The sequence below is a fragment of the Gadus chalcogrammus genome, chromosome 9, assembly GCF_026213295.1.
Source record: "Gadus chalcogrammus isolate NIFS_2021 chromosome 9, NIFS_Gcha_1.0, whole genome shotgun sequence".
In the NCBI taxonomy this organism is placed as follows: Eukaryota; Metazoa; Chordata; class Actinopteri; order Gadiformes; family Gadidae; genus Gadus; species Gadus chalcogrammus.
In genome coordinates, this window is record NC_079420.1 from 18602112 (window position 1) to 18613778 (window position 11667).

General features: G+C 39.8%; 1 protein-coding gene across 3 annotated transcripts; it reads right to left on the bottom strand.

The window, feature by feature from the left end:
* Positions 1-1332: 1332 nt before the first annotated feature.
* On the bottom strand, positions 1333-4419 carry LOC130388664 (spindle and kinetochore-associated protein 1-like). 3 transcript variants are annotated; one of them, XM_056598112.1, is made up of 7 exons: positions 4005-4045; positions 3722-3807; positions 3485-3606; positions 3312-3391; positions 3064-3195; positions 2007-2176; positions 1333-1755 (listed from the first exon to the last, which is right to left on the bottom strand). In XM_056598112.1, exons 1-7 carry the CDS (start codon positions 4019-4021, stop codon positions 1607-1609), a joined length of 756 nt encoding a protein of 251 aa, XP_056454087.1. In that variant the 5' UTR covers positions 4022-4045; the 3' UTR covers positions 1333-1606. The 3 variants fall into 3 exon arrangements, with proteins under 3 accessions (XP_056454087.1, XP_056454089.1, XP_056454088.1); XM_056598114.1 differs by lacking the exon at positions 4005-4045 and adding an exon at positions 4353-4419 and having other exon boundaries at positions 1334-1755; XM_056598113.1 differs by having other exon boundaries at positions 1334-1755; positions 4037-4126.
* Between the last annotated feature and the right edge of the window lie 7248 nt (positions 4420-11667).

The following is an 11667-nucleotide window of genomic DNA, read 5'->3' on the forward strand; positions in this document are numbered from 1 at the left end:
TCTTGAGACAGACAATTTGACAGTGTGACAGTCAGACAGGAAGGACTGTAAGTTAATGAGTATGTCTTTGTTCCAAGGGTTTTAAGTTCCCCAAGTTCCTAGTTCCCGAATTGCATTATGATTTTCACACACATAACCCTCGAATTTGTTCGGGATACATTTGACCCGTTTAAAGTTAAAATATTTCATAAATATTATTCTTTTTTTTTCTATTAGAAGACACTTTATATAATTTGTATGTTTTTATTTTTTATTTTTAAGGTGAACGCCTTCTTTGGAACCGTTCTTGGGTACTGGAACATAGTAAGGAAATGCAGCCAATGCAAGTTTTTTTTTGTATATCTAATTTCTGTACATTGGCCTAATCATTTATATTTCTACATTTTAATTACAAGGCCATAAAAAGCCCTTTGCATTTTACCTATAGAAACGTCTATAGGCCTATTATTAGTCACATAATTAAGAATATAGTCTTTTAATTTGAAATAAACCAATTCCAAATTGTTATAAGTAGGCCTAGGCGGTAACAATCACGGGAGTCAGATGCGGCAGTAGATTGGAGCTGTTAACTTCTGCCAGAGGGTGGCAGTCGATCGCGACGGCACCCCTTCTACTCCATTAGTTTAGTCCCATCTCCTGTTATATAGTGTCCTTACACAACACTAGTCCATAACTCACTTTCAGATATCAGCATAGCTAAACGTATTAGGATACACAAACAATCTTGCAGATTGACATCACCCCTTTCAAGAGAAATGTTACATGCTCATATATGCTGACAAAGTAAATGCAAATCCCCAACAGTCTGTTAACACCTGTGCATTACTTATAGAAAACAGTCCTTGCACTTTATGACCCAAATCTCCACGGTTTCCAGAAACACAATTTGTGAATAATAAATGGCCAGTCAGACCAGCAAATAATACATTAGAGAAAGTACATTTATGGAAAATGGTCTGCCTAAAGGCTGCACCCTCTGCTCAACTTGAGCCATGTACATAGCAGAACCAGGACCGGCCAGCAGGGTTAGACTTCAACAGCTTTCAACTTGGCTGTTTGAATGAGCTGTTTTTCCTTCTTACAATTATTCAAGCTTATACTTAATATTTTGCAATGATCCAAATACAATATTGCCTCTAAATATTTTGGGTCAGCATACAATCAGGAATGCTCAACAGCCACCCTCAACACAAGCTATATAAAACAGCAATCCAATTACAATTACAATTAGGGCATTTAGCAGACGCTTTTATCCAAAGCGACTTTCATCGGTTAACACACACATTGACACACTAACGGCAGAGTCAACCATGCAGCAAAAAACAAAAATAACAAAACAGCAATAAAACCAAACATTTGATGCAGTAGTTTAATTATTAAACATTTCTTAAATTGAAAAACACATTTATATAGATTGAAGTGGGAAAAAGTTGTTTTATTAATCTCAAAGCTTTGAATACTCTTCCTGTTTGTATTGAAAAGCAATGTTGGAAATATCTCTAAAAAGATTCTTTTCAAAACAATCCTTCAACTCTGATGTGAATTCCTAAACAACTCTAAAGATTGTATGTGATGTGTATGCTAAATCACATGTCAAGCAGACTTTCTACAAGATAAAGTAGCGTGTGATACTGCCTCCACGCATATCTCGCAGGCGACGGCAGTGCCGCAGCATACTCAGGATGCCCTGGAACCTCTTGTCCATCTTTATCTGGCTGAACTCAAGGAGGTCTTCCTGTACCACGAAAAACCGACCTGCCGTTGGCACAACGCAAAACACGCATGAGGTACAGAGCAACACACATTTCAGTTGTCTTTTGAAGAGATTATCCCATACAATGCACAAATTAAATACAAAATGTAAAGAATAACTGTATATTAACTAAAGAACAACTTCAGCAGTCCTCATGATTATCTATCAAAAAGTACTATATAATAACACTCATTTGAAAAGACACTGTTGTTCAGCCCATTAAGAGCTAACAAGGCCATTGTGCCAAGTGTACCTTTTGTGTCTTTGGTTTCTTCATCCTTGAAGCGCTGGTAGAGTTTGCGTGTGTTGTTGTTGAGGCTCTTGGTCGACTGCCGCGTGATCTTGTACTTCCCACTCACCGCCTCGTTGACTTTACGCACCGCCGTGTTGAGCTGCTCGTACGTCAACCGCCCCTTCATGTACCTGTGGAGCATCATTTAGTCCGTGCATCCACCTTTTATCACCCTGGTGTTGGCTAAGATGATCACTTCGCAACTAAGAGAATTAGGACTGAAATAGGCTGACATTTTGGATTATTATCATGTTCATCAATATTGTGTTGTACAAATTGTGAAAATGTCAAACGAAAAAAAATTGAATTTATGTCTGCGTTTAGTCAAACTGGACTCATGATTACTCTTAGTCTTTGCCTCATGGTTGAAAATCCCTTTCCCATCAAAAGCTACTCTGGTAGGGGGATTTCTTTTTTGAGCGGAAGGTATAGGATTTTATACGATGACCTCTAGCATTTACTTAGATCCAGTTCAGACATGTGGATTTCACTGATATTCTGTTTATCATACAAACAAACACTGCCACCAACAATTAAAGAATGTCCTGTATTTAAGGTTATTGGGAAAGGCTGCTAGCCTGGGAACGATATGTATGTGCAAGCCGTTTTATTTTCTCTGCCATCTGCATCTGGCCTACCTCCCATTCAGAGCGATTGCCAGCAGACCTGGCACGGTTCGTGCAAATCCCAACAGTTGATCTATTATGGCCGATATAATAGACGATGACTAAATGGGAGCGCCCTATGGGACACCCTTGTGGTCTTTTTCATACAACCACGGTGGCTTCAGCTAACGTGTCGTTACGTTTTGCTGCTCTGATAGGTTGTAGGTCTATCCAATTGTGTCCAGAGGCTTTTTGGTCTGTAGCCTTTGATAAACTTTCCTTGGAAATTGAAAATGAACTGAGAGATTCCAGACTAATGTGCATTTGCAAATTGATCTGGCGAGGTCAGGCTAAAAGGCTGCAGTTGGTGCATATCAAATTTAATGTCCGATTAAACTGTTGAGGCCACTTACTGAGGGATGTTTTCAAACTCCAGCATTGTAACAAACTCCATTTGTTTGACTTGGATCTTTTTGCAGGGATTTCCTTGCTGGCTGGGTTGGGTCTCGGCTGGAATGTTCTGATTTGGAGAAGGTTCATTTTCCCTGAGAAATCACCAATGAACAAATAACATCAGCCAAAGGCTAGGATACAGATCTATATTATACACAAGGAAATGGAAGTTGTGCTACCTGCATTCCATACTATAAATCAAGCATACCTGTTGGGCATGTGCATAGGAACATTGTCCTTAAGGTGTTGCAATGATTCGCAATCATGTTGGAAGGACCCCACAAATTCCTAAAACATATAGACATTAGTTCATCAAGTCAATTGTTATAGGGAGGGATTCATAAACTGGCGATATACATGTAAAATATGATAAAACCGTACTTGAAGACATTTCAGTTGCTCATTCTGGCGATCCACACTTTTCTCAAACTCATGGTAAAGGCCTTCTATGGTTAATACTTCTTGAATCAACTTTTTAATATTACTTTGGGGTAGTTGAGGCACTAGTGAGACGGAGTGGAAAACACATGTGATCAAAAAAATATTTTCCAGGTATGAACAGTGATGGTGGTAAGAAAATGATATTACGTCAGCTGTATCAATGTTAATGTTAACTACCAACAACTGAAAGATCCAACGTGCGCCATAGAGATGAAATTCTGTCATTCATGTGACGGCCGATATCTTCCAGGTCGCTCATGTTCCTGTGAATGGGCGAAAGAGACATTTGTAGACAAATAACCGCAAATATGTATATCGACAGTCGGCTTAAATAAACGAGCGATGTTTGAAATACGGACATAAACATGTTAGAACGTTCATAAACGACGTTATGTTACAAAGCAGCGATCTGGTAACGTTTCTAACGTTTCCTATCCAAATCATATATACTGCGCATTACAATAAAACGTGAGACATTCATAGACGATTTACTTGTTTTTCTCCTTTGCTGTGATGATTTCGTGAGCTCTGAACCTGAATTATGTTTCGAAAATCCCGCCCTGTTTCCGCCCCCGAGGTTTCTGCTCATCGAGCCACTTCATCTTGCGTTACATTTTTGCAGCATGTGCAACCTTCTGCTTCTTGGCATTCCACTTACATATAACGCAACTACTTAAAATACAGTTTATTGCGTTTACCGTTGAGATTTACTTGGATTATGAGCTGTTATAATGATCGGTCTATGTTTTTCAATCTGTTACTTTCCAGGGCTACACCGAAACTGATGATGCCTTTTTATATAATTTACCTTGATCATGAGCTGTTAGAATTATTGGTTTGTATTTTCCATCGGTTGCTTTCCAGGGCTACACCGAAACTGATGATGCCTGTGTGTAGAAAACATATGAAAACGATAGGGCATCTAATCCTTCCTTACTAAATTAGAATCCAATATTAATAATAATATGAATTACTTTATAACTTAAAAAAAATTATATAGTGCAATTCCAGTGACCAAAGGACGCTTAGCATCCTTCATACAGGAACAGAAAACCATGAGGGCAAGGATTGCAGAGGATTGCAAAAATGAACAAAAAATGTAATTGGTCTTGCTGAAAAGCTACTTTTTAAAATATTGTTGTGGGGGGACGTGCGACGTCTGGCCTGCAGGGGGAGTATGGGCAAGTTGGGAGCGCACCGGATTGGCTGGGGGGATTGGACCTGAGTGCGACCAGGTGTCAGCACTCAGGCCAATCAAGGAGTGTTTGTACTTATGTGCCTGCTTTGTGTTGTAGTAGGGGAAGGAATCCAGGAGAGAACGGACCAGAGAGATCCACAACGGGTGGAGATCACACAAGGAGATGACTCTGGAAGCACCTTGGTTATAGTTTCAGTATTTGTGTTCGGTTTCAAAAGTCAATAAAACGATCTCCCGCTGAGGGACGACAACTCTGCCTGCGCTTACTCTTTCCAACCCGTTACAATTGTCAAAAGGTTTCCAAAGACGCAGCATTGGGGATCTTAACCGGTAGAGGGTTCCAGGGGGTGGGCCACCGTGGGGGCTGCCACACTGAAGGCTCTGTCCCCATGTAGCCATCAGGTTTTTGAGGGGGGCAGTGAGCAGGCCTGTGTCTGAGGACTCCAGATCCCGGGACGGGGTTGAAGCAGATCTGATAGCTACTGGGAGGCAACAGCATGGAGGGCTTTTTGTGATTGAGGGGGAGTAAATTTGCAGGAGATGCAGGACTTGACCGAGAGCCAGTTGAGATGGATGAGGTTGGGGTTGATGTGGTGCCAGGGTATGGCTGAGGACCCTGGCCGCTGAGTTCTGCACACCCTGGAGCATGTCCAGGGCTTTGCTGGGTAACCCGACCGGACTCTGTTGCAGTAATCCAGACGGGAGGCGATGATGCCGTGGATAAGGGTCTTTGCCACGCAGTCTTGAGGGATTGCCAGAGTCGGGAGATGTCTTCTTGAAGAAGCCTCTGCAGTATGATTGCTTAATATAACTATAACTACATAATTATACACGTTACTTAAAACAAATAATACTATAAGCATTGTTGTGTCCTGTCTTCAAGATACAATCTTGTCATGATACAACAGACATAAGATCATATCATTATTACCTTCACATAGCCGATTGGACTTCCCATCTTAACAACAAGGATCCTTATCCACTGTGCTACCCTCTCATCCTCAACTCTTCCCTCTCTTCCTCCTTCCTTCTTTGATCTTTTCCCACCGATGGATCCCAAAAAAATTACCCTGACACGGGTGGAAAATAACATCTTTCATAGGAGGCTAAACTTTTCAATAAATGTGACACCCCACTGCTATGGAACACCGGAAATGAACAGACAATACACCACTATGACAGTTGCACTAATTATAAAGGTAGGGGAGACTGAATAAAAATGGCACACAGCAAAAAGAATCCTATTGGAATCCTTTCTGTGCATATACACGCCCTTCCAGGTACATCTCAAGCATTCCGGCATTCCGACAAGAGAATGACAGATAAAATGTTGCAATCTAATGTGAGAATCATGCAATTTACCGAAGTGTATTATCATGAAATGTAATTTATTAGACTTTTATTTTTTAAATGTCAAATAAATCAGTTGACTTGCACCTGCTTTTTGCACCGCCCAGGGGTTGAGTGACACATGACAAATGTAATGACATCTGGTTGCGTCTAGGGAGAAAAGTACTTGTAATACACATTTTACATTCAATATTCTGACACACTGAACAGACTTTCAGACAGACAGAAGAAGATGGATATGACATAAGAACATGGATGCTTCATAATTCAAGCAGTAAGGATAATGAATATAAGAATATATTCACTATACTTGGGTCTCATGAGTTGTATTTATTTTATATTCAAGATTGCGGGAACCGCAAGCAATTTATTTTTACATGATCCTTTTCTTTTCATGAGTATATGTTTTACTTTCATTTTGTTTTTATGGGTTTATTTTTTATTAACATCCCAAATGTAAATGTCCAAAAATGTCCAACTAGTACTTTATAACTAGATCTCATCTCTATCAATTGTGTTGTGTAGCTGCCCGAGTATATTGATCTTTTTGCCATGCCTTGAAATGCAACCGATATACTGACACAGGGCTCTCTACCATTAAGTTAGCGCGTTCACTGAGGGTGAAAATATATTTTTCTTGTGCCAAACTGGGCCCACCTAGTCCTTATGGCGTACCATCCCGTTGCACCTAAATCCCCCCCTGCCACTCAGCAAAAAAAGATGAATCGCTGTGAAATTGTATCAAATTAAAATTGCCTTTGAAGGGAATGACCAGCTAGGGTGAGGATGGTGTAAGCCGTACCGTGACCTCAGACCTCATATGAACCACACTCTGTTGGTTTTTTGCTGTTGCTTGTGGCAAAGCTCTTTTACAAACTGTTAATGTCAGAATGAAACCAATGATGAAATCAACAAGTTGCTTAGAAATCCAAACATTTCAATTGAGTGTTGTCAAACCCCAACTCACCAAGAAATGGAAATTTGTGACAAAATTGTGAAATTTTTCTTACAACTAATCTACATATAATCTTTATTTTATGCCCCTTTGGCCAAATGTCCAAATTGTGGAAAGCAACCTACTTTTAATCAATTCAATAATTAGTATGGTTATGATTTCCTTCCCTGTCATCTGACGCTGCACCTAGCATGGCTGTCAAACGTTTTATTTTGGCAAAAAAAGAACAAAACGTTTCCTTCCCTGTTTGGTTCTGCATTCCCATTTTCCTTTGAAAACCCGTCATATATGATGGCCTCTAAACTCCATTTGATGTTTTCTTCTAAGTAACAAATAAAGTTGGCTCATAATTATTTATATTTAATTTTTTTTTTACGATCATGACTCTTATGGTTCCTAATTCGGCTTCTTATTCTTCTTATATTTTTTGTGTGCTTTATTGTGCATGCAAATTTTTTCTGATTGCTTTATCTAAATAAACAAAATACGCAGTTTATTATAGCTATTAACTGCTGTGCTGCTTATCCCCAAGTATCCCAAAACATCTAAAGACAGACCCTATATATATATATATATATATATATATATATATATATATATATACATGTATGGATCTGACTGGGGATAGGATAGGTTAATTCACTTAGGGATGGTAAACAGTCTGGTTGTGTTTCTAAACTGTTTATTCTCTTGCCAGAAGGACCAGGCTACTTTATTTTGAGATGTCCCTGGAATCCCCGTGTTTCTTTCTAAATAACTAACTACCATTAGTGACATTAGAATCATTTCATCACTTCTAGACTGAATTGAATTAATGCATTCCATAGTTACCAGTAAATATACCAATACATATTTGAATCTTTTTTTCTTTTCTTTTTTACCCCAAAATTATATTCGGGGCTAATTAAATAGTATCCGAGGCTTTAGCCCTGAATAAAACAGCCTAGTGACGCCACTGTTCTTAGCTTCGAGAAGAATGCAATTTGAATCATCACCATGGCTTGGACCAGACACAGGACAGAGAAGAAGACTTAGGAGAGAGGGCAGGAACAATGTCACTGTCTATTCATACACTTGGTGACGGATGGATTAAACACATCAGCGCTTGATTTAGTTGCGGTGGATTACAAGAAAGGTTACATTGTCCATCTGAAATAACACTCGCGCGCTGGTGCTCACACACGTACAGTTTTGCACACACACTCACAAAACTCAGATAATGCAGACACATGAATTGCTCAATAAGACGGTTAGAAAATGTCCAGGCAAACCCCAAAATGAATACTGACTCATGGCAGATTACATGACATTATGACCGTGACGGTTACCAATGACTAAAGTCATCAGGCAGTATTCAGCTCCTAATTCAGATAAGCAATCCTATTAAATATCAATGCAAACCCCATGTTTAGCAAGCTTTCTAATATTGGTCATACTTGTATGCATATAAAATGTATATAACGATATGATGATATTTTGCCCTTAACAACAAACAGAGGCCAGGAACTCTATAAGGTAGATCATCAAAATTAAGTAACTGATGATTATTGGAAAAATACTAGTGAATTAGCGCAACCAAAAAACCTGGGTTTATGACATGGTCCTGTCTCGGGCGGTCCTAGAACCTGTGTCATTGTTGGTGTTGTCCACTTGATGTCACTCCAAATTCTCGGAGCCTCCATGTTACTTTCATTTGTGTCACCTGTCCTAATTAGTTCGGTCCTAGAACCTGTGTAATTGTTGGTGTTGTCCACTTGATGTCACTCCAAATTCTCGGAGCCTCCTTGTTACTTTCAATTGTGTCACCTGTCCTAATTAGTTCATTGCGTGGGCCGGTTCACTGGTTATTTAAGAGAGCCGTTTTGAGTTCTTTGTTTAGTTTTACGTTTGTCAAACCTTAGCCATTCGGCTGTTCTTTAGCAGCTAAAGGACGATTGCATGGGTAGGCCTATAGCCTACTGTGTCAACCGAATAGAAACTAGGTGTGGAAAGTGCAGTACTGTATCATTTTGGAGAAGGATTTATTTTGAACGTCAAAAAACAACAACTATTGCATGTATGAGAACACTGTCTTTAAAGGGTTGCACCACATCGAAGTGTTCTGTCCTTGTGAGCATAAAAACAGCACAGGTTTTTAACAGAGAAAGTGCTCTGCTGCGCTACCTTCGAAATCAACCTTGGAGCAAGGTGACAACTCAAGGGTGTTATTCACTCCCTTGGAGCTTGAGGGGCGAGTTAACATTTGGCAGCACTGAATAATCAGAGCGCACAACAAAAACATTAGACTACACTTGGTTTTTCTCATGCAGTGGCATGGGACACACACTAAACGGCTAATTATTATGCTCATTATTCTTCTAATTATGCACATAATGGTGCCACATAATAATCAGGGGGATGTACCGACTGTCTCAATAGAGATGGCGCTTTATCTTCCAGTGCAATGTAACACAGATTAAGGGATCCGGTATTGAGTTGATTATTACTTTTACTATATCAATGATCATGCTGCACTTTGTTGAATGTATAGGCCTACTTGGGCAGTGCAAGGATAATAATTTCATATTTTCCTATTTCTATGTACATTTTAATTATGCATTCTACTAAATAAAATTTCGAACAAAATATTTTTTAAATCTCTAACCATCCTTCCGGAGAAGCACAGGAGCCTGCTGGGATTATCCCTTTACCATATGTGAGGCAGACATCCACCGTTTAGCATGTTATTTTTGTGATAATAGCCATAAACAAACAATAATGTGTACTTATTCATGGCATACAATGAGTTGTCATAAAGGCTATAATTTCTGATAATCCAGTCATCTAATCCAGTGTTATTAATCACATACACAGATACAAACGTTAGAGAAAGTTCCATGAGCACTTTTTACCTTGCATACATAATTGATGGAGCAGCTGTGATAGCTGTCACTTCGGAAAGTATTCTGATTCGTAATAATGCCTGTGACTGGTAAGAAACATCCGTACAACCCTAACAATTTCTCCATAACAAAACTGTCATATATTAAATCTAGATGACATAGAAGGGATCTGCTTGATAGTAAGTAATATCTTGTTTATCTTGTGTGTTATTATGCATAGATCAATGAGATTTGTCATTTGGGCTTCTGTCTCCTTGCTCTCATTGTCTCATGTCTGTGAGTGTGATCTGTGATGTATGGACAAATCTCTCTGCTTTTAACATTTAAAAAAGTTACTCTGCATGTACAGTATGTGTGTGTTTGGGTGTATGTGTATATTAGTGCATGTGTGTTTGTTGTTTGTGTGTGTTTGGATGCTATGTGTATATTAGTACATGTGTGTTTGTGTGTGGGTGTTTGGGTGTATGTGTATATTAGTGCATGTGTGTTTGTGTGTGTGTTTGGGTGCATGTGTATATTAGCGCATGTGTGTGTGTGTGCGGGTGTCTGTGTGTTTGTGTGTGTTACGTGTGTATAGCAGCACGTATGTGTATAGCTGTGTGTGTGTGTGTGTGTGTGTGTGTGTGTGTGTGTGTGTGTGTGTGTGTGTGTGTGTGTGTGTGTGTGGTGTGTGTGTGTGTGTGTGTGTGTGTGTGTGTGTCCGTGTGTTGTCCGTGTGTTTGTCCATGTGCATGCACGTAAAGTCTGAGACGGGCAGTGTGCCTGGAGAGCTGCTTGGGTTTCAGGCATTTTGGAAAATGCTATTTCAGCCATGCACAGGCAGCATGCCAGGCTCAGGGGGTACCAGCTCCGGGTCACTTTACATACTCCCACTGATTGATGGCCATGTACGTCAAACACAACCACCCCCCCACCCTCCCCACCCACGAAGCTCCTTCACTTTGCCTCTTTATTAAGCATCTCCCGGTCCCACCTGCACTCTTCAATTATCTCTCCCGTTCCATGTCACTGGCCACCTATCATCTATCTGTCATTTGCATTTTTGTTTTATTATTATTTTTGAGAAGTAACAGTTGCAAGGGTAGTTTTCATGTTTTGAATTTTTGTCACTGGTGCGGACCGATGGACCGATGGCTTATCATATTGGTGCTTATCATATTGGTGCTTTGCAAAACATGCACAAGGGCTCCAGTGTGCAAAGCTTTGGAAACGCTAGCCATTTGAATCTTTCTTCTTCAAATCTGAACCGCTTTCCCTTTTATGCACAGAATAATTTGGTCACACTTCTGTCACAACCCAGAGAAACGTATAACGTGACCTGGAGTGTTGGAATGTTATTCTGACCTTGTGCTTTTGACCCCTCACCTGTCCACACATAAAGCCACCATTCACACCACTGTACACACCTACAAGTGCTCCCAAGCATATCCTTCTTTATTACATCATTGAGAACAATACAGAATACATATACACAACAAACAAGAACTTTTGATAATTCAAATTTAGGCAATGAAAGCTCAGAAGGCTAATTAGGTCCAGAGAATCTTTGTTAGCCAAGTGATGTTTAAAGGGTCATACCAGTATACCAGGCCTTAGTTAGCTTTAGCTCTTGCTGCTCACTGCCATTAATGGGTGCATGAGGTTTACTCTCAAATGATCTCTGGAACGGTGTTTGTATTGTTTAGACCAGGGATGGGCAACTTTCATGATAAAGAGGGCCACATTTTTCATCATAACC

Excerpts from the sequence above, each read along its gene's own strand:
- LOC130388664 (XM_056598112.1), bottom strand. Across the intron at positions 3,607-3,721 it reads GTTGGATCTTTCAGTTGTTG|TGCCTCAACTACCCCAAAGT; the intron begins GTAGTTAACATT and ends CCGTCTCACTAG. Across the intron at positions 1,756-2,006 it reads AGAAACCAAAGACACAAAAG|GTCGGTTTTTCGTGGTACAG; the intron begins GTACACTTGGCA and ends TGCCAACGGCAG.